We start from the raw sequence: 23,266 nt of genomic DNA, 5'->3' as shown, positions 1-23,266 counted from the left end.
TTCTTTATGGCCACATCAAACTTTTATCCATAATTAGGAAAATTTTCACTGCACACAAGTAATTTTATTTAAGCTAAAACACAGTTTCACGAAGCACTGTAACCTCTTTGTATAGAGAACGTAAAGTCTCGACTTTCCAATATCTTGCCTTCTTGTGGAGGTCCTAATACAGTCTTTAGACCAACTACTAAATAGATTTTTAAACTCGCAACTTGAGAAATTGAAATTGACTTGGAGATCTTGGCAAAAATAAGAGAACCTGCTTGACATTTTCAAGACTAAAAAGTTTGAGGAGCATTATGTACCATGTACTGAACCCTAACATTCATCGGGTACAAACTTTCTGAAGTACTTCACTTAGCCAAAATGACACACACGTAGTGGCAATATGTTTGGCCCTGGAGGACAGACTATGGGTAACATCGATTATCAGATCAACACTGACGTAAGTAAACGACGCACTACAAAAGATCACACCTTGATCCATGGTTTTGTTGAGAACATCACCCCCTTATTTTGCTGATATACCACATATTGCATGCTGGGGAGCGCACTCATTTCACAAACATTTGGAACAAGTTTCAAACGACCCAATTCAAATGAACCTCCAAGTTCACACACACACAAGGCTAGCAAGCACTCAAAGAAGCTATTCATGCTTTGAGCGCATCATTCTTCGACTCTTTTTCGAGTGCGAAGAAAATTCCACATCTTTCTGAAGTTGCGAAGGAGGGAGGCCAGTAAACGAGCAATACTGAGCATGTGTCCTTCCACTCTCATGAGCTGTCACAAGGCAATTTTGGCCGCAACTATTGGGAGCATTGTACACTATCCTTTCTCACTTTCTGACACATCTGCAGACAATCATACCAAAAGGGAGTCAAATCATACGGCAAATTGGCATTAACTCCACAATAAAGTATCATTAATATAATATTGCCATCAGTACTAGATAAACTGACATAAATTAGACAATAACACATCATAAATAAAATATCACTAATAGAGATTGATAAATAACAATAAAATATCAGTGATAAACAACCATACCAGAAGGGGGTCAAACCATATGGCAAAATGACATTAACTAGACAATAAATAGATATTATCATCATTAACAAATAAATGGACAAATTAGACAATAATCATCATAAATAAAGTATCATTATTAAATATTATCATCATTAATGAGTAAATTGACATAAACTAGACAATAACATATCATAAATAGAGTAAGTAATACCATTAATGAATAAATTGACATGAACTAGCCAATATCATATCATTAATAAAAAAATGTCATTAAGAAGTATTACCATTGCTCTTAAGTAATACCAATAATGAATAAATTGACATGAACTAGCCAATATCATATCATCAAAAAAATGTCATTAAGAAGTATTACCATTGCTGGATTTTCCTGAATTCGGTCAAGACAGGGTAGATATTCTCGAATGCATCATAGATCTCATCTCTGATCTGGATCACATTCCAGACCACAGATCATAAGGGAGACAACAACAACTCAAACGATGCACCTAGGTTACTCCCAAACTGGCATATATACCTTGGCACCTGTGAGAACAATCTTCCCAGAGACAAAAATAAGCAGCACAATCTTAGGCTGCTTCATCCTGTAAATGAGCCCTGGAAATAACTCTGGCTCATACTGCAAAAGATTAAAACCTCTTTAGCCACAAAGTTTCTCAATTGTGAACGCTTGGCTATACATCGCAATACTTACACTTGAAAAATGGCCGTGGGCATATGCCAAACCTTCTAATCTTATAGGAAATTTGACATCACACGATCCAACAATATTCTGAATTTTGAAGTCCTGCAAAAAAGGACGACAATTTAGTTTATGCACCGAGAAGTTGATTTATTTTATTTAATTTGTTTAAAACCCCTTACCTTGAACTGAGCAGGAAAACCGAGCTTCTGAATGATACGGGCATACTGCAACAGACAAATCTCTCTCTCTCTCTCTCTCTCTCTCTCTCTCTCTCTCTCTCTCTCTCTCTCTCTCTCTCTCTCTCTCTCACACACACACACACAAGCTGATTTCTTTTCCTTGGAAAGTCCCTCAAAACACCCAAATGGTGCCGATTCTGAGGGCAAGTACGTCACCGATTTCAAAGCAGTCCCAAAGGCAATAAAATCTGGAAACTGTAGTAACTAGCCACATTACAACTGTAAAAACTGAAAGCCAAGGTAAAAACCTCTCCTAAAGAGAGTGACACGTGCCCTGGCAAGCTAAGTGGAGAGATGATGACAGCAATCCCTGAAAGATAGGCACTTCCACCACGAGCAATCTCCTTCAATGGAACTATCGGAAACCATCAACCGTGAAAATGGCAAGGAACATCTGCAATGGCAAGAGCTCGAACATCGGGCATTGCCCGCTAACTGATATTCAACCAGGATAGAAACCAGTCCGTTGAAGGTGGCTCCTAAAGACCAAAGCTAACGAGGGAAATCCAGGACGACCGTGAAGGAGGCTCAGGGGAAAATAGGTTTGGAAACCTGATATAGAAACCTGAGAGTAGGGCGGCAAGCCAACAAACAAAACAAACCCAATGCAAAGAACACAAGGAATCAAAGAAAGCAAGAACACAAGGGGACGATGTAACAAATTTGGACACTCCAAGTCAAGATTCTACCGCGACACAGCAAAGATTCACTTCAAAACAGTTCACAATTCACACTTGAGGCAACACGGCCCGACTTAGTTCCGTGCCAAGAGGTATTGGCCCCAAAGACTGGCGCCCCTTTTGGTATTTCTTCTATATTAATCTGTGTTCAAAGTACAAGAGAGTGGGGCTCTCTCAGACTCTGCGTCCAGATGCTCTGACAAGTGAGGGCCTTGCCCACTTATTTATAAGTTACAAGGGATGCCCAAAAGCAAAGCCCCAAAAGCAGTCAGTGAAAAGCCTTCAAAATAAAGCAACTTATTCCCAAAAGCTGCCAAGTTTTCAGCCAGCGTAAAATCTGCAATTCAGTACGCTTTGCCATGTCATCAGCTCCGCAAAAATCGGGATTTTCGTACGGTATTGCCACGTCAACACTTTCAGCGTGAATTGCAAAAATCTGCCACGTCAGCATGGCTACGTATTTGGGTGTCTGTCCGGGTTTGTTGCCCCACTCTCTGAGTGTCCAGGGCCATGCCACATCACCCATTCGTGACATACCCCCTCTTGAAAGCATTGTAATCGCCCTCATTACGCTTGCAAAACAGACATAGGCCATAAACTGTCTTAACAGACACTGACTGTTAGTACCAGCGCACTAAGAACAACACATCTAGCACATGTACCAATCGAATCACATCACACGACATCACATTCAAAATTCATCCGAATCTCAGACCATGATTAATCGGCAACGTATTTAGCAATCGCATGTAGATCCAGTCGGGACCTCACAGATGCCCAATTAACTAATCCTTATTGCAATCATGTCTATAGAGATTTATCAGACCAAAATGTTGCAGTCATTTCGTCTATCAGTTCGTGCACTTAAACAAGTACAAATCAGTCTCATAGCTCTGATAGCACTGTAACAAACTTGAACACTCCAAGTCAAGATTCTACCGCGACACAGCAAAGATTCACTTCAAAATAGTTCACACGTGAGTCGACACGGTCCGACGTAGTTCCGTGCCAGGGTATTGGCCCCAAAGACTGGAGCTCCTTTCAATATTTCTTTTTATATTAATCTGTGTTCAAAGTACAAGAGAGTGAGAGGGTGCTCACTCTCAGACTCTGCGTCCAGATGCTCTGAGAAGTGAGGGCCGTGCCCACTTAATAATAAGTTACAAGGGATGCCCAAAACCAGAGCCCCAAAAGCAATAAGTGAAAAGCCTTCAAAAATAAAGCAACTTATTCCCAAAAGCTTCCAATTTTTCAGCCAATGTAAAATCTGCAATTCCGTACACTTTGCCACATCATCAGCTCCGCAAAAAGGGGATTTCCATAAGGTACTGCCACGTCAGCACTTTCAGCGTGGATTGCGGAAATCTGCCACGTCAGCATGGTTGTGTATCTGGGTGTGTGTCTAGGTCTGTTGCCCCACTCTGTGAGTGTCCAGGGCCATGCCACGTCACCCATTTGTGACAGACGATAACAGCAAAGAAGAAACGAGGAAATCGAACGAAAGAAACGTACTCTACAAACAAATTTTACTCGCACCTACGCCCCCCTCACACACACACACACACACACACATCCCCCCGCACATGCACCCACCCCAAAGTCGGTTGATAAAGAGTATGAAGAAAACAAAGCATGCAAAACTCCACACACACACACACATATGAACTGCAAGCTGAAAGAAAACAAAACAAAAGTTCAATTGCTTAGCAACATTGAAAGAAACCAGACTTGCCTGGCAGCTTTTACCACAGTTCCGCCAGGGTGAAAAACTTCCACTCCAACCATCACGACTTGAGGTAGGTCCCTGTGCTTGTAGGGTTTGTTGTAAGCCCTAGCTGAAATAGGACTAGGGAGCCCCTCCAAGTGCCAACGACGCAACCTAATGCTCGGGATGTTTAGGTGTAACAACCTTGGACACTCCAGGCAAGAAATCAATAGCAACACGCAAACAAAAACTTCAAAATCACTGAACTTTAAGAGAGAGAGAGACGACATGGCCCGGCGTAGTTCCGTGCCCAGAGGTATTGGCCCCAAAGTCAGACGCCCCTTTTTATATTTCTTTATCATTAATCATTGCAAAGTATAACTCCCGAGGGACCTTTGCTCTCAGACTCTACGTCCAAATGCCCTGCAGATGATTCCCAAAAGCAGCCAACGTAATTTGTGGAAATCCATACAGCCTACCATGTGGCACTTGTAGCACAAATCGCAAAAATTCCGTACGGTCCTGCCACATCAACATGTCAACACATTTCACGGAAGTCCCTTTCAGGGTTCAAGCTTCTATGTTTTAGGGTTTTCGAGCACCACGGCCGGTGCTTCATAAGTTCTTCAAGTTAGTCCATTCAATTTCTCTTGTCCACTTGGCCATTTCTCTACCAGATGGTCATACCACGTCATCACTTTGTGACATACCCCCCTCTTGAAAGAATTGTAATCGCCCTCGATTATGCCTACAAAATCAAAAATAAGCCATAAACCAGTTCAATAGACACCGACTTTAAGAACCGACGCACTAGACAACACAAATCCAGCACTTGCACAAAGACAACTAGAATCCATCGAGATCTAGGACCATGATTCTTGGCAACGTGTTTAGCAATCGCATCTAGATCCACACCAAACCTCATTGATATCGGATTAACTAATTCTTATTGCGATCATGTTTATAGAATCTCAAGACCGAAATGCTGCATTCATTTCATCTTTCAAACCTGCACCAACACAATCACATGAGTGAGTGCACACAAATCAGATTCATTTTCAAGAATTCCCATGTCGAAGTACGTCTTTCATAAAGTCATCCAGTAGAATACTATCAACCCATCAGTATTCCTGAAATCCAAAGGAAAATCAGTGACTTTATTCCATCTGGGTAACTTGTGACAAAGCAACGGAGTGACTCCTCTCTTGTGCAGTCCCGTCGGCACCAGATTCAACCTTGCTGATCTTTGGGATCTCTAAGAATAGTCAAAGCTAGACTGAAAGCCTCAAGGTAAAGTTCCAGTATCTGAGGAGTGTCTGTTAGGTCCTCCTCTTCCATCCACTTCGCATTTAATGCCGAGTAGTTCTTGACTAAGAACCGCCATTAACTTTACCTTTCTCTTTCTTTTCCTTGTGAGCCAATATCTGTTCCGGAACGAGAATCTCCTCGCTCTCTTCTACTTTAGGTTGCTCCTCAGGCTCCCTATCGACTCGCACTTGTCACAAGATGGGCACCACGTGCCAATAGAAAAGAACGGACTGAACAAACTTTTAGTACTTCAATAACAACTGAACTGAAAGAGAGAGAGAGAGAGAGAGAGAGTACACGCGACACGGAGTGGCGGAATTCCACCCCAGAGAGTATTGGCCCCAAACCTTGGCACCCCTTTTGGTGTTTCTTTATATTGCATCATCAAAGTATAAGTCGGTACTCCATCCTCTACGCCTTCTTCCAGAAGCATGCCAGAGAATGAGCCCTAGCCTCATATTTAAAGGCCCTAGACCCAAAAGCAATTACAATGAAAAGCTTCAAGCTCAAAAGCAACTGGCCCAAAAGCTGGCACTGAAAATCAACCAACGCAAATCACGAAAATCCATAGAGGCTGCCAACGTGAAACGCGGAAATCCATACAGGCTGCCACGTCAACAGTCATCACAAAATCCGGGATGTTCGTACAACAACCACGTCATCAGTTTTTGTGCAAGTCTTTTTTTTTGTGTGTCGGTCCTGCTTTATTTTACATCCTTTATGTCACTTAGGCCCCATCGGACGAGGTCCCATAAGTTACTAGGACTTCTTCTTCTGCTGTTGCTTGTTCTTCTTGGGGTTTAAGCCCCTCGGCCGTGATCTGAAGGTTGGCTCTATTCTTTAGTGACTTGACACGTCAACAGTTTGTGACATCCTGTCACAAAGTGATGACGTGGCGGACAGCAGAAACCCTAATTTCTGCCAGAAACCCTAAAATTCCTGCAAACCAATATCTCTAGGCACGGAACTCCGTCGGGCCAGTGCAAATCTATTGTGATCTGTGAATTGTTTTGAAGTGGTTATTTGGTGCTGTCGCAGTTGATTCTTGACTTGGAGTGTCCAAGTCTGTTACAGTGGTATCAGAGCACGGCCGATTTCTCTTCTACGGGAAATCCGATCCACGAATTTTTTTTCCGCGGCACCTATGGCTTCAGGCATTGATCAGTCGACTCCCTCTGCATTTGGAGATGCGGGCAGGGATCACAAGCAAGATTCCGACAGAGAGTACGGCCAGCCTTGGCCTACTTAGGCGGAGTGGCGAGAGATGGAGTGTCGCCAGTTGATCGGCGATGTAACAAAGATGATGCTCAATTTTGCCAAGGACCCGAAGATGGCAAAATATATGAACCAGACCTCTTTGGAAGAGGTACAGATGGAGTGGCAGAGAACCACAACACCACTCCCGAAACCCGCTCTCAAGAAACCTTTTGCCTCCAAGAAATATACGGAGAAGGAACTGGAGAACGTGGTTGATGCACGGATTGCTCAGCTTTTCGACGTGCAAAAGAAAGACAAAAAGCACGGCAAAAAGCAGAAGAAAGGTACTGACTTCCCGGGATATTTGGGTCGTCGGTCGACATTTGACAAGGCAAAGAAACAGAAGAAGCGTGTTCGATTTGAAGGAGTACCCAGTTCTTCTTCTTCTGACAGTTCTTCTAGCTCTTCAAATTCGAGCGAAGAAGACAAAAAAGGTAAAAAGCGAAGCAAGAAACAAAGCTTCGGAAAGGGCAAGAAGAAGGCTACATCTCGCCCAGAGACTGATAGTTCTTCTGAGGACTCGTCTACAGACAGCTCAGATTCCGATGACGGAAAGTTTTATGCGAACAAGAAGAATTTTTACAAAGCCAACCAGTATGACTTTCTCGAAGAAAAAAGCAACAAAGTCCAAGAGTTTAAGGAAGGTGGCCACTCGATCAAGTTTGATACTTTTCAGGATACTCAGATGCTTCGAAGGCTTTGTCTTTTATTCAGCATTTTGACATCGCTATCGCGGAAGGACGCTATTCAGAGCACTCCAAGATTCAGAGAGCTACCTCTTACCTTAAGGGGAATGCTCGTACTTGGTGGTCCACGCTTCTTTTAACAACAGTGTGCCAGTTAAATGGCTGAAATTTAAGAAGCTTTTTATTTCTTCTTGGTTGACGCAAGAATATGAACGAGATGTACGAGCTGCTTGGAACCATCTTCGGATGACCAAGAAAGATACAATCAATGCTTATTGTGAAAGATTCTGGAACTCTTTTCTACCCGCCTCTTCATTCAAGAAGATCTCGTTCAGAGAACAGATTGAGCGGTTTACCTTGGGTCTACCTATAGAGATCCGAGATCACTGCTTGGAACAGAAGTCAGCTTCTATTCAGGAGTTGATGAGTCATGCGAAGCGGGGCTTTGCCATTCACTCTGGCAGTCTGACCTACCCCACAGATGAGGCCATGACACAACGAGCCGAACAGACTTCTGGGAATGAAAGTAGAATGAAAAAGAGCAACCCAGAGAAAAAAAAGGATGCACGACCCAAGCTTACTCCTGAGGAGAGAGCTCGCTTCATCAGAGAGGGGAAGTGCTTTGGATGCGGGGAACATGGACATATCTCCGCGAAGTGCCCTGATAAGGCACAGAAAGAACAGAATGATAAAGACGACGACAGGTCTGAGAGTTTGAGAGAAGCTGAGGAATGTGGCAGAAAAGGCAGATAGAAAAGCAGAACTGGTACCACATGGCGTGGGACCTGCACCGAATCCAATGAATGAAAGTACAAACTTTGCCGCTTTCGGGGCAAAGTGAAGGATCAGGAAGCTCTTTTGAAGGAGCCAAGGCCAACTTCTTTTCACTTGGAATTGGCGGCTCGATTTGGAATTACGCCCAACAGACTGACGCCATAGGCGGAGGTAGTTCGACTGGCACCCGGATGGGATGTTGCCATTACACCGAGCATTGGCAAACTTAGTTTGCAATGACAGCGGTGTTCAGGGCACGTGAGTGACGTTCTACTCAGGATCCCTTGGTACCACAAGAACTACGCCGTGGTTGACTACCGGGCCGAGAAAGCGACTTTGATAAATGAAGGGCTTAGAGATTGTACTTGATGAACTTCAGTTTCTTACTCATTCTTTTGGAAGAGAACTGAACGATGGATAAAGGTTGAATATGTTTTGACCTGATCAAAAGAACGCCAAGATTTTTCTCCACACTCATGCCGATTGCTTTTCAGAGGGCCTGAAGATCAAACCATTGATCTGATACCTGGAAGCACGTCACCGAATCAACCACCTTACCGTGGAGCCGAGTACAGAATGAAAAGATTATGAACCCAGTGAAAGACCTCTTGGAAAAAGGGTCTTGTCCAACCTAGTACTTCACCGTATTGCTCTCCAGTGTTGTTGGTTTTGAAGAAAGACGAATCTTGGAGAATGTGCATCGATTATAGCACTCTCAACGAAATCACCATCAAGAACAAATTTCCGATTCCTAGGATCGATGACATACTCAACAGGTTACAGGGATCCTCGTGCTTTAGCAGGATTGACTTGAAGAGTGGATATCATCAGATCGGGATAGCGCCAGGAGATGTCTACAAGACAGCTTTTCGGACGACTTTTGGGTTATTTAAGTTTTTGGTGATGCCTTTTGGCTTAACCAATGCTCTTGCGACATTTAACCAGATGATGGACAAGATTTTTCGAGAGTACAGGTTATTTGTTGGCACTTTCTTGACGACATCATTGTTTTCTCCAAGAATGAGGCAGAACACAGAGATCATCTGCTTCAAATCTTTCAGGCATTACGAGATCACACGTTAGTGATTAATGCAAAGAAAAGTGAATTTTTCCTACCAAAGATACATTTTTTTGGGACACATTGTGTCAGCAGCAGGAGTGCAAATGGACCCGGCCAAGATAGAGACTATCCGTGATTGGCCCGATTTGAGGAATGTCCATGAAGTTAGACGCTTCTTGGGACTGTGTTCGTACTACAGGCGGTTCATACGAAAGTTTCCGGAGGTTGCTTCCCCTTTGCATATCTTGACACAGAAAGGAGTACCTTTTTCGTGGGGACCCACAGAGGTGACTGCCTTTCGGACATTGAAAGAGAAATTGACTACGGGACCTATTTTGACTGTCGGACTTGCAGAAGTCATTTGAAGTATATTGTGATGCTTGTGGTCGTAGTCTGGGTGCGGTCTTGATGCAAGAAGGCCATGTCATAGCTTACGAGAGCCGTTTGTTCTCTAGGTCGGAGATGACAGCACAAATCTATGAGAAAGAGCTTTTGGCGGTTATCCATGCTCTTACTCAGTGGCAGCATTACCTACTCGGAGCGGATTTTACTGTCTTTACAGACCATCAGAGTTTGCGCTACTTCTTGTCACAGAAGCAGCTTTCGGAAAAGCAGATGCGGTAGGTGAACATCTTGTCACAGTTCCACTTCGAGATTGTCCATGTGCAGGGACAGAAGAATGTGGTGGCAGATGCTTTGTCTCGGAAACCGTTGGTTCTGGCTATTTCCGCGATACATCATAGGAGCTTCGAGGATATGGTCGATCAATGTGCCACAGATACAAATTTTGCAGATATTTTCACACGGATACGGGATGGGGAGACAGTAGCTGGATACTCCCTTCGCGAAGGCTGCTTGATGAAAAAGACTATGTTGTGCGTTACACAGCCGTTGAAGGAAAAGGTTATGACTGATTGCCACTGTCCACCTTTTACAGGTCACCGCGGCATTGCTACCACCATGATAGGGGTAGAGAGATATTTCTTTTGGCGGAGACTCAAGAAGGATGTGGAAGAGTTTGTGCGCAGTTGCTTGGTATGCAAGAAGGTCAAGTTTGACAGGCATAAAGCACAGGGATTGTTACAGCCTTTACCCATACCCACCCGCCCCTGGGAAAATATTGAAATGGATTTCATTTTTTTTAATCTCCCGAGAATACAGAATGATCACGATGATTTTCCGATTACATGGCACGTCTAAGACGATTCTCTCCAACAAAGACCCCAGATTTATGAGTTGGTTTTGGAAGGCAATTTGGGAGAACATTGGCACGCAGTTGCAGTTCTCGTCATCGTTCCACTTGCAGACTGCCGGGCAATTTGAGATTGCCAATTCAGTGATTTTAGATATATTGAAGTCTTGTATCTCGGATCAGAAGACTCAATGGGAAAAGAACTTACCTTTGGTGGAATTTGCCTATAGTAACACGATACACTCTTCGACGTGGAAGACGCCATGTGAGATTGTTGAAAGTGCTGCGAAGGTTCCATCCTTCCTGAGCACGAAAGATTAGATATTTGAAGCGGATGAATATTCGCGAGATTTGAATACGGCTTTTGCCAAGGTTCGCGAGACTTTGCAGGAGTCTCAAGAACGACAGAAAAAGGCAGCGGATCGCCATCGTCGCGACTGGAAACTGAAGGAGGATGATTGGGTGCTCTTACTTTTGAGAAGGCACGCCTAAGAAAGAAAAAGGGAAAGGAGAGGCTTTTTCCAAAGCTTAGTATGTGATACTACGGACCTTTCCAGATTACTGACAAGATAAATGATGTCTCCTTCCGATTGAAACTGCCAGATACTTGGAGGATTCACAATGCATTGCATGTGAGTCTCTTGAACCCTTTTAAAGGTGATGTGCCTGATGATGGGGAGCTTGATGAGCAACCCGAAGTGGAAGAAAACGAGGAGATCCTTGTTCCTGAACAGATTTTGGCACATAACGATACGAAGAAAGGTAAAGTCCGAAGGCGGTTCTTGGTTTAGTTCAAGAACTTTCCTGCATTTGATGCGAAGTGGATGGAGGAGGAGGACCTAGTAGATACTCCTCGGATTGTGAAACTTTACCTCGATGTTTTGGTTTAGCATAGTCTACTCCAACCGGAACCCAGAAACTCAGCTTGGCCGAAGATCTGGTGCAGTGGGATGCACAAGAGGGGAGTTACTCCGCTCCTTTGTCAACAGATGCCTCGATTTTGATACTAAAGTCACTGATGTCTCTTTGAGCTTCAGGGATACTGAGAGCTGACAGTATTCTGTTGGATGACTTTATGAAATGGAATTCCTGATTATGATACTGATTTGTTCTTGACTTCTTGTGAGTGCAGGAGCTGATAGACGAAATGACTGCAACATTTTGGTCTACTTGATCTCGAATAGACATGGTTGCAATAGGGGTTAGTCAATCGGACATCGATGAAGTCCCGATTGGACCTAGATGTGATTGCTAGCTACATTGCCGATAAATCATGGTCTAAGATCCGAATGAATGTTGAATGTCATGTGATGTCTGGTGATGTCCTGTGATGTCGTGTGATGTGACTGTCGATTTTGTACATGTGCTAGATGTGTGTTCCTAGTACGTAGGTACTAACAATCAGTGTCTACTAAGACGGTTTATGGCTTTTGTCGGTTTTGCAGGCGTAATCGCGGTCGATTACAATGCTTTCAAGAGGGGGGTAGGTCACAAAGTGATGACGTGGCGGACAGCAAAAACCCTAATTTCTGCCAGAAACCCTAAAATTCCTGCAAACCCTAATTTATGCCAGAAATCCTAATTTCCGAAAATCGCGGAGGCGGAATATTTATTTTATTTTATTTTATTTTAAAAAAAATTGAGCGACGCAAATCTCAGCTTTTCGCTTTGATTTGGGAGAAAGAAATATAAAAAGAAATACCGAAAGGGGCGCCAGTCTTTGGGGCCAATATCTCTAGGCACGGAACTCCGCCGGGCCAGTGCAAATCTATTGTGATCTGTGAATTGTTTTGAAGTGGTTATTTGGTGCTGTCGCGGTTGATTCTTGACTTGGAGTGTCCAAGTCTGTTACACATCCCCCCTTCTTGCAAGAAAGTAATCGTCCACGATTACAGCATATCTCCAAAACAACTCAAGTTAGCTCAAAAAAAAATATCCGAGGGTCATTCCGAGGGACGATCATTTTGCAAAAGTTTAATGATTGTTTTTCTTATTCATTACCGTCGCAATTGCCGCCAGAGAGACCTGAGGACCATCGGATAGATTTGGTGCCAGGGTGTAGCCCACCAAATAGACCTCCCTACAAGGTTAGTGCGGCACAGCAGAAAGAGATTATGGGCCAGGTTGAGGAGTTATTAGAGAAGGGACTGATTCAGCCTAGTTCTTCACCCTTTTGCTCCCCAGTGCTCCTAGTGCAGAAGAAGAATGGCTCATGGCACAGGTGTATTGATTACCATGCGTTGAATAAGAATACCATCAAGAATAGGTTTCCTATTCCTAGAATTGATTATATTCTCGATCATTTAGAGGGTGCTACAATTTTCAACAAGATAGACCTTAAGAGTGGTACCATCAGATTCATATAAGGCCAGAAGATCTGCACAAGATTGCGTTTAGAGCGACATTTGGTCTTTATGAGTTTCTAGTGATGCCGTTTGGACTAACAAATGCTCCTGCCACGTTCAACAGAATGATGGACCGGATGTTCCGCTCGTATCAACAGTTTGTTGGGACGTTCTTCGATGACATGATAGTGTATTCGAAGAATGAAGAGGAGCATAGGCATCACTTGACCATTGTGTTCGAAGAGCTGCGCAGTCACAGGTTACTTGTCAATCCTAAGAAAAGTGAATTTTTCCTCGAAGAGATCCACTTTCTTGGCCACATAGTCTAAAGGATGGTGTTAGAATGCATCCCGCAAAGGTCGAAGCTATCAAGACATGGCCAGACTTGAAGACTGTGCACGATGTTAGAAGCTTCTTGGGATTGTGTTCCTACTATAGAAGGTTATCAGAAATTTTGCAGAGATAGCATCGCCTCTTCACGCTTTGCGAAAAAAAGAGGTCACTTTCAGATGGACCCAAAAAGAGATTTCAGCTTTTAGGCTCTTAAAGGAAAAGTTGACTTCAGATCCAGTTATTGTTTTGCCAGATCTCAGGAAGTCATTTGTGGTCCAGTGTGACGCGTGTGACAGTAGCATCGGAGCAGTGCTAATGCAAGACGGATGGGTAGTAGCTTATGAAAGCCGAATTTTGCAAGGGCCATAGAGGACTATGCAAGTCTATGAAAAAGAGCTCTTGGCCGTGATTCATGCGCTTTCTAGCTAGAAGCACTACCTCTTAGGTGCTGATTTTGTTGTCCAAAAGATCATCAGACCTTGCGATACTTCTTGACACAGTCAAAGTTATCCGAAAAGCATATGCGATGGGCAAACATTCTTTCCATGTTCCACTTCCAGATTATGCATGTGGAAGGCAAGAAGAATGTTGTGGCTGTTATCAAGAAAGCCACAAATTTTAGCTGTGTCAATTCCTTATCATCATGAGCTAGATGACATGAAGGAACAGTATACTGCTGATGAAGATTTTGCAAGGATCTTTGAACAGTTACAAGAGGGGCAACATCACGAGCACTACCTCCTCAGAGATGGTTTTACGATGATGCACGGCAGACTTTGTGTCACTAGGCCACTGCGACATAAGGTCATGGAAGAGAGTCATGTCCCACCGTCTGCAGGGCATCGTGGCATTGATGCAACAGTTAAAGAGGTAGAGACATTCTTCTATTGGCCTACCTTGAGGAGAGATGTGGATGCCTTTGTGCAAGTATGCATAGTTTGCCAAAAGGTCAAGTTTGACACGCAGGGTTGTTACAACCACTGCTGATTCCAGATAAGCCATGGGAAAGCATTGCTATGGACTTTATCTTTGATCTTCCAAGAACGCCAACAAGGAATGATGGTATATGGACCATTATCTGCAGGTTCAGCAAGCAGGCCCATTTTATCCCTGTCAGGAACAAGATAAAATCTGATCAGATGGCACGCTTGTTCATGTACAATGTGTTCAAGTACCATGGTATGCCACAATCGATTATCAGTGATCATGATCCTCGCATGACCAGTTTGTTCTGGAGAGGATTGTTTGAGAACATGGGCACTACACTCAAGTTCTCGTCTTCGTTTCATCCACAAACTGATGGACAGTCAGAAGAGGCTAATTCTATTGTCTTAGATCTGCTGAAATGCTATGTGTCAGATAATAAGGGCAAGTGGGAACAGTATTAGCCTATGCTCGAGTATGCGTATAATAATACGGTGCATTCGTCTACTGGGAAAGCACCTTTTGAAATTCTCTCCACATTTTGACATCGGGTGTTTCTCTTCCACTACACAGTTTGATATGGTGTCATAGCAGTAGGCATACCTTGTGCATTGGCCATCACCCACATACGATCACTTCACATCTAAATCAATCTCTATGCGTCAACATTTACTGATTGCTAATTGTCTTAGCATTAAAGCTTACAAATTCAATGTTTTTTTAAATAAAGACTTTGCATCAACATATTATAAAGTTTTAACGCTATCTAACTTTTTATTACAAGCACGTAAAGCGTTTTTTGCCCATACAATTGTTGCAACGGAGATCGTGATCTCTTTACCTGTGGACAAAGCACCCTCCTTCCCTATCTTCTTGCAGCCTTGAGCTCTTTCCCTCTTGTCCCCACTCTCTCCTGCCTCGGCACCAACAACTGATCTATTCTAGTTGCTTCCACGCGTAACGTCACCTCTTCATCATCGAATTGCTTTCGAGTGGTTTCTTGTTTTCAGCTGGGTATTCTCCCCCTCTTATCGCTTTGTCTTTTGACATTGTTCTACCATCGGCTTTAGCTTGTGCTATCAGTCCCCACCTTTTGTGTGGACATTGACCAATACCCTTGCTCTTAGCCATTGCCTGTACTCTATGACTCGATTCCGATCACTTTCCCCGACCTCGCATCATCCTTCCTCAAGCACCACTTCCAGGTCTCCTTCAACAGTGTGCTTTCTACTTCACAAGGCTTTGAGATTTTTATAACGTACGTACTTTTACCTTGCAGTTATGTCGACTTTCACGAACGGGATGCACCCATCACGATCCCAACTTTATGATTTGGAAGAGGAAGATCATGGTTATTCTTATGGCGACCTACTTGTGGGACCGCAACAACTATTTCCGCTTCCTTAACTACTGCTTCTACATCTACGACTCCTAGCTCAAATCCATGGTTGATACCTGGAACTACTGTTTTCCTACCTTTGCATCAACTGCAGATTTTGTGATCTCACTTGTTACATCATTTCAATCAACACATTAGGTTTGGGACTACCTTTGCAACTTGTATGAGGCAATTACCCCTCATCAGCTCCTTGCTCTTAAGAAGAGACTCCACTCAACCCACAGTACTCGCAGTTTCTTCTCTTCAAGCTCAAAATTCTCGTATGCAGCAAACTTGAGACGAGCTTTTTGTTGTGGCAAAATCATCAATTTGGAGGACATGGCTAGCCTACTTTTTGCCAAGCTTCCCTCGCTATACGACTCCCTATACTAATCCCTTGTTTCCTCTACCCGATCTACCACTTCGGAATCTTTTTTTTCTTTGGCAATAAAAGTGGAGCTCTGACCCTTTTGCATTACATTAATATCGACCATCAATCCATATGGATACAAGAAATATGGGAAAAACCCTCAAAGATGTACAATGAGATCATGGACAAAATCCCATACAAAACACAAGATACATATGGGGATAAAGATACTCTGTGAAAAGTAGCTATTTGGATAGTGATTTGAGTCTACATAAATCTACCCAAATCTCTGTCCACAATGTAGCGAAAACCACAAAGTCCAGTGTTGTGTATCTAATTGATATGAAGCATCTGCTGAAAAAAACCTCCTCTAGCAGCTCACAAAAGCCAAGGGATTGTGAAACCCTATGGCCGTGCCTCCAAAATCTTGGGAGAATCTTCTATCTGCTTTGCAATGATCTTTTAGCATCCTCAGGATCGAGATTGCCCTAACCCTGTTGGTGACATAGCTTAAGCAACCACTAGAGGTGAAGCAACTACTTAGCAAGGACAAACCGGCACTACTACCTAGCAATATCGACTTGATGTTACCTATACCTATTGTGGGCGACATGAACATACAAAAGCTACAGGTTATCAAAGATAACGTGAACGTTACCGCGACGCACATGGTGATGATTCATCTAGGACAAGGACAGCTTCTACCAAAGCCTCAACCAAGACATCGGTTGCAGACATTGCCCTTTAACTTCATTTGCCCCTCCTATGTCAATTCCTTTGGACTTTTGAGTGTCTCCGATATCTTCTCAACCTCAACACCCTTTCTTCTCTTGTGAGAGTGTTCTACTTCAAGGGGTACCTCTTCTCCACCTCTTTCCCTACTTCGCCATTAGCTGATGGACCATCAGACACTCATCTTAGGCTCTTTCGTGACTTAATCAGTTTTTTGGCCATTATTTTCAGCTTCCATGTTGACTTGATCAATGCAACCTCCACTATGGTCATCTTCACTTGGTGCTAGACAGTTCATCATTTCTTGACTTGGTGCTCATGTTTTACAAATTTTGTCGGGACTCCGCTTTTTCCTCTACAACTTCTCAACATCAGTCGTTAAGGGGGTAGTTTGAGCTATACGTTCACCTTCTAGAAGCTCACTCCTGGTTACAACTTTTTTCACCTGCAAACAAGCCCTTGGTTTGGATTGGCAACCCTTTCATTCTTCTGGCGAGGATTTGCACCAGACATTTTTCCATTTTATTATTTATTCCAAGTTTTGTGGATTTTGTGAATTTTCTGTGCTAGGTAGTTTTAGAGGATTTACCTAATCCAGAGTTGGCTCTCTCTCTCTCTCTGCACCTCTGACATGCAACGTCGAAGAGCGCAAGGGTAGCCGGTGGACAGTGCAAGCAACAAGGAAGGTACATAGCATGGCAGCAACTCTTTCCAAAAACACACAGCTTCACCCTTTATAATACAAAAATGTAGGCTTTGCCAATTGCAGGCCAAACGCTATTGCCCTTCACCCACTCAAAAAACTAGAAGTACAGAGGTTAGAGCTGCCCTGGAAGGAGCTGTATACAGCACTACTTTTGAGCTGGCTGCATTAGTTGTCCCATCTTTTGGCACTATTATGCAGAAATACCAGCCAGATGTTGCAGACTCAAATTTGTTTCCTAATGCTAGAAAGCCCCTGAAACCCACTTTGATCTTTAACCCTACTCTCTCTTAACGCCATTTAAGCACACGAATTACCTTTCTTGCTGCGAGCTTTGACTGTTGTTCACTCTTTGCTCCAGTGCACACCTGTTTGAGTAACCCAGGAAAAAAACGACTGCTTAATCTACAAAAACCTGGTAAGTAGCCCAAATAAAACAATTGCTTAAACAACATGATAAACTTGTCCCCCACATTTATCCAATAGTGGGTCACACACTTCATGTTTGTGCACGTAAGCATGCACTTGTCCCAAGGTCTATGCCATATGCTCATACACCTATAATTCTCAAGTTGTTCCCAGATACCAAAGAATGCCTAGCTTGGTGGGGTAAACACACATGTGTCGTAGAAAATGGCCATATGAAACTTTGTTAATTGCAAAACAAAGCAACAAGCACAAGCATGAGATGCTCCGCAAGGAATCAACTCCCCCATAGCATTACACGATAGCCTAAAACATACTGAATCAATCCCAAATATTAGGATCTTCAAGCATCTCAAAGAATAGACACCCATTGATGAATTAAATGCACATTGAAACTATTCACACATGCCTAACAGTGAAACCAACAGGCAACAAGTAACTCCTCTTTAGAATTTGATTCAAATAAATAATCAGGTAGATAAAAGGTCACCATTCTTGGCATGTAAGAAGGTTCTTGAAAGCAAGCACTATATGAAACTTTTCAATGCTATTGCAATGTTAACTTACCATTTTTCCTGAAGCAAAAATCAAAGCAGTAGTCTTCGGATCCCTTATCCGCATGATCACAGCAGCAAATCGCTGCATAATAGGATAGAACTTAGTTTATCAGCTCAAAGTACACAATGTGACCTGCTTCATTAAAAGAGACAAACCTTTGGATTGTATTCTGCATTTCTTGCATGTAGAGCAATAGTTTTCAACTCCAACCTGCAATCCATATTTACTGTGGAGACAATATTCCTGCCAAACCATAAAGGCCCTTAGCCTCAAGAAAAACCAGCAGAAATCACAACTCAAGATAAGCACCTAGGTATTAAATAATCCACCATGTTATAACTAGCAGATATACTGAATTATTGACTAATGATCAATCATCATACAAGGACTTCACATAGAGGTAGATCTCATGGAATCAGACCATGTGGTCTGATTATTAGTGATGCATGTATCTAATAATCCACCGTGCTATATCTACCTAATACATTAAGTTATTAAATCACCATACAAGGATATGACTTAAAGGCCATACAAGGAAGTCATATAGAGGTTGATCTCATGGAATCAGACCATGTGGTCTGATTAATGGTTATGAATCACCATGTGATTCATTTAACTGTAGAATAACATATGAATTGGGTTCATTGATTTTTTGTAATTAACTGTCAAGTTAATTCTACCATTGTGTGATTGCTACCATGTATAATAGATTCCTTCAATTATAGACGAATGATTCATTAATAAGCCTACGGTTGAGTCCATTGTGTTACAACTAACATACTACATTAGATGTCAAAAGCTATAACGTCGTTACATTGAACACTGGTCCGATCAACTGTGATTCAACACGATGTACAGTTAGACGATCACCATGTCAAAGATTATCGTGTGTAGGATTCCTCTTAAGGTTATCTAGCATATATAAACACAGCGAACACATCTGTAATCAACCACCAGGTTCATTCAACCACAGTTTGATGAGTTCAACATCATTAAGTGCATCTGATGCTGCTTATTATACAACATCTATACGTTATCAAACAGGCATTAACCCAAGTACAATGAGACCCAATGATACAGAAGTCGACCCTTGTTAGGGGCATCGGAACTTACTGTAGAGTGGGCACGATCCCAGACGGGTGTCTTGCAAGATCAACGGGTTGAGTGCCCTCAAGGGCCATGGTGGTCTCAGAAAGCAAGCCGCCCGGACTCAATGGGTTCTCGCGCCCCGAAAGACCCTAATCTATGCAAGCCAGAGAGCCAAAGAGACCAGGGAGAAACGAGGAGGGGGCGAGAAGGGAATCGCACGAAACAGCAAGAAGAAAACGCTTTATAGTTGCGCAGTGCGTATGTATGGCTTAAAAGCATCGTGTGTAAATATATACACACATATTTATTTATTTATTATTTTATTTTATATCTTCAGTAGGGCCTTCAAATTTTGAAAAAGAAAAATGAGTGCGAATCTTGGCAGATGCGGGAGTATGTGCCTGCGATCCTTTTTTTTTTTTTTTGCAATACTCACTTGATTGAGTGAGTTGATGAAATAGATCAAAAGAAAATATACAACCTCCATGCTCAGACAGAGCCATGGAGTACAAAAAGTATACATCGGACCAACCATCATACCACACTAACGACTACAGGAAGACACCGTCTCGAGGGCTTTTACAGGGAGCCCCGAAACCCAAGATACAAACAAACAAGGAGAAACTCCATTGGACTGCAACAAACCCGGGCTCGTACAGGTAGCCTTAACCCAGTTACAAGCCATAACTATTGAAAGCAAGCAACAAGCAAGTCGAGGTTGCCACCAACCAAATGATCCCTGCCATAGATCACCTAATTGACCACGGTCCAATGAGATGCATCGCCCAATACATAAGAGGAGCCATATAAACACCCGGATCAAAACCAAACCAAAGAACCACAAGGGTGCAAGGAGTCAAAACACAATCCCCATGCACAATAACCAGAGACCCACCAGCCTCTGAGCCATAGAAACGATCGAAACCACCACCATTCCTTCCATCGGAAGAGAACCATGCTACCAACTGCATAGCATCAAGAAGACCAATTCCCATGCCTTGCATGTCATGGTACCTATCCCCAAGTTGATCCGAGCTTGATCGCATCTGCGCCAACGACATATAGCCTTTCCTTTTCCACCAAAATGGCGGGGGACTGCCCTGCAACCCGGTAAAAGGAGGGAAGCAGACGAAGGCAAGGGAGGGATAGAAGATGTCCCACCGATAGGGACCCCCCCTCTCAGGGCCGATCCTCGGCGGCTCAGTCCATACTCCATCCTGCACCAGCGAATGCATGACGAGCAAGATCTATGTCCATGCAACCTCAAAGGGCCCAACCTCGCCCCTCTACGCCCCCTATACCCTCCACTCAAACCCTAGAGCTGAATAACAAAAAGGATAAATAATGAGAATCGATTGCATATGTTGTCTCTCATCTCTCGATTGAAGCATGGATGCCCTTTCTATTCCAAACCAAGTGTGTGTGCAGTTGCATGCAGCAAGAGTCCTCCCTCCCCTCCTCTCTCTCTCTCTCTCTCTCTCTCTCTCTCTCTCTCTCTCTCTCTCTCTCTCTCTCTCTCTCTCTCTCTCTCTCTCTCTCTCTCTCTCTCTCTCTCTCTCCGCCTCATTAGCAGTCTCGCCCTGAATCCTCTATTGTTTGGCAGGGATTGTTGCGAATGGTGCCAAGAAGGGGGATCTTGCTCTCTCGTAGGGCAGCCTGTGATAAAGAGAGGTAGATGGCCAGATGCGTAGAGCTCTCTGCACACGTTAGACATGGGTAGATAGTGTTCCATGTAGTGCTTAGGAGAGTGGAGGAAGCCACGGGCGAACGTCTTGCATGAAAATTTGTTAGTGCAGATGACCTGAAATTTGGATGCGTTTTTCAAGAGTTCGATTTATGTTCCCGCCTTGTACTTTAAGTAAGTGTTCATTGTATACCAAGCCAAAGATGTAGATTTATATTATATTGTAATTTGTTATAAATATATACATAAATAAAAATATGGAGAGAGAACTAGTGTGCCGTGGTCACATCATAGGGAACGGTTTAGTTCAAGTCACATTCATGAATTAGATCACCATCAAATATGCTCCAATGAAAGGGCAATGATGTATCTATACTTTGTGTCAAAAATTGATCCAGAACCTCGGGTATACATACCAATTGTTCAAACCTTGCAAAAATGGAAATTTAGAGGGTAGTAAGTGTTGGTAATCATAAAATTTTTACAATCATGGGTTCAAAAGATCATGATCAATGTCCTATGTGCTCACATGTTGTGTCCACAAAAGAAAAAAAACGAAAATGATACATACGTATGGTGGGGAGGTGGCACCATCCTCACCCAAATATTATAAACTATACAAAATGTGCCTTTCTTCTATATACTTGTTTCCTCCTCGAGTGTTGAAGGGTTATGATATGAAGCTCCTCTAGTGTTGAAGAGTCGTGTTTGTTTCTCGTCCAATATAGGAAGGTCGCCTTTTTCCGATTTGCAATGCATGAAAAGAGATTCATTACCTTCAAGTTTTTAGAGATGGTGGCATCAGATTGATCTTGCTACTAAGTGATAAATGGATACAAATAATACTGTATCTTTGATATCTTGTCTTGAGATCTTTATCATGCACAACTATTGTTCCAATAGTGTTTCGAGATTGGGCACCCTCCTGTTGTGTGTGGTTAACTACAATTGGGATAGTTGTAGTGTAACGGGTAATTACTGTGTTGTCTTTCTATTTTTTACTATGGTGAGTTGATTACGTGTAGATTGGGGTTCTGGAAGTTGAGGAGAAGGCGTCGGGAATAAATAAATTCATCGGCCATTTTATATTTGCACGGTGTTTTAGATCTTTTATCAATAAGCCACTATGGCTGCTTTGTAAGTAGGATAGTGAGAACTCACCCTAAGAGCGTCATGTGATAAGTGATATGCTCCACTCATAACTAAAGTGGACTAAGTGTAAAAGAGGGGCCTCCAATTTTTGGCACCAACATGTAATATCAAATATTAAATACCAAACTTCACAAGAGGTGTCGTAGAGTTTGGGGCTACAATCTTTAGGTCTTTCTTGTGTAGATACTCTCAATTTTCCCCTTCCTAACTCTTATACTATGTTATGTTGTGTTGTGTACTCCCTAATCAAGTCTACATCTCCTCTCTTAATCTCTTACACTCTTTCATTATCAAGCTTGTGTGTGTGTGTGTGTGTGTGTGTGTGTATAAGGTGTCATAGTTTAGGTGTGTGAGTATTTGGAAATTGGGAGAGATGGTGAGAGGTTGACACGGAAGTGTGCAAGCAAGATTGCAATTGGAAGCAACCATTCTCCCCATCTCCTCCCCAATAAACAACCTCCACTGCATCTATGTGTCGACTTGCCATGGCACCTATTTCATGCCTCCCCTTTGTTGTTGGGATAAAGCAATGTGCCTTTGCCCGGGGTCGGACATCCAGTGTCCAACCACCCATTGTGTGCACATACACTAACCCTATTCTTCATATACAAAAAAATAAGGAGCTTCCCACCACTAGGTTTTACTCCATCCACACAGTTGTTGTTGACCGCTGGGTCAACAACACAACATAACTCAAGTTTCGTACCAAAGTCTTATCTTTTGCGAGTTATGAAATGCTGCGGATTATGGCTATAAACGTCATTTGAAATGAGTAGTTATTCTAGTTTCAGAAGCCGGGGTGCAATGGCACTTCTAGATTGTAAATACAAAGCCATTCGACCCTTTCAACCCCAATTTTGGTTAAACCTAAGGTAGCCTTAGTATATAAGGTACCTAGGTCATTTTGTAAAAGAGACTTTTTATCATAATCAAAAC

At 42.9% G+C, this 23,266-nt stretch overlaps 1 protein-coding gene across 1 annotated transcript; it reads right to left on the bottom strand.

Annotated features, from left to right (window-relative positions):
• Nucleotides 1–250: 250 nt before the first annotated feature.
• On the bottom strand, nucleotides 251–19,752 carry LOC147465641 (TATA-binding protein 2). Its single transcript, XM_086521126.1, has 9 exons — nucleotides 19,519–19,752; nucleotides 18,561–18,648; nucleotides 18,415–18,486; nucleotides 17,739–17,789; nucleotides 1,915–1,959; nucleotides 1,745–1,837; nucleotides 1,568–1,669; nucleotides 1,406–1,479; nucleotides 251–854 (listed from the first exon to the last, which is right to left on the bottom strand). Coding segments are annotated over exons 1-9 (594 nt in total). The 5' UTR covers nucleotides 19,587–19,752; the 3' UTR covers nucleotides 251–853.
• Nucleotides 19,753–23,266: the final 3,514 nt, after the last annotated feature.

Source organism: Adiantum capillus-veneris, chromosome 1 (genome assembly GCF_014529385.1).
Source record: "Adiantum capillus-veneris isolate H3 chromosome 1, ASM1452938v2, whole genome shotgun sequence".
NCBI lineage: Eukaryota > Viridiplantae > Streptophyta > Polypodiopsida > Polypodiales > Pteridaceae > Adiantum > Adiantum capillus-veneris.
Note: the sequence above shows the minus strand (reverse complement) of the source record. Positions and strands in the feature narration are given on the sequence as shown.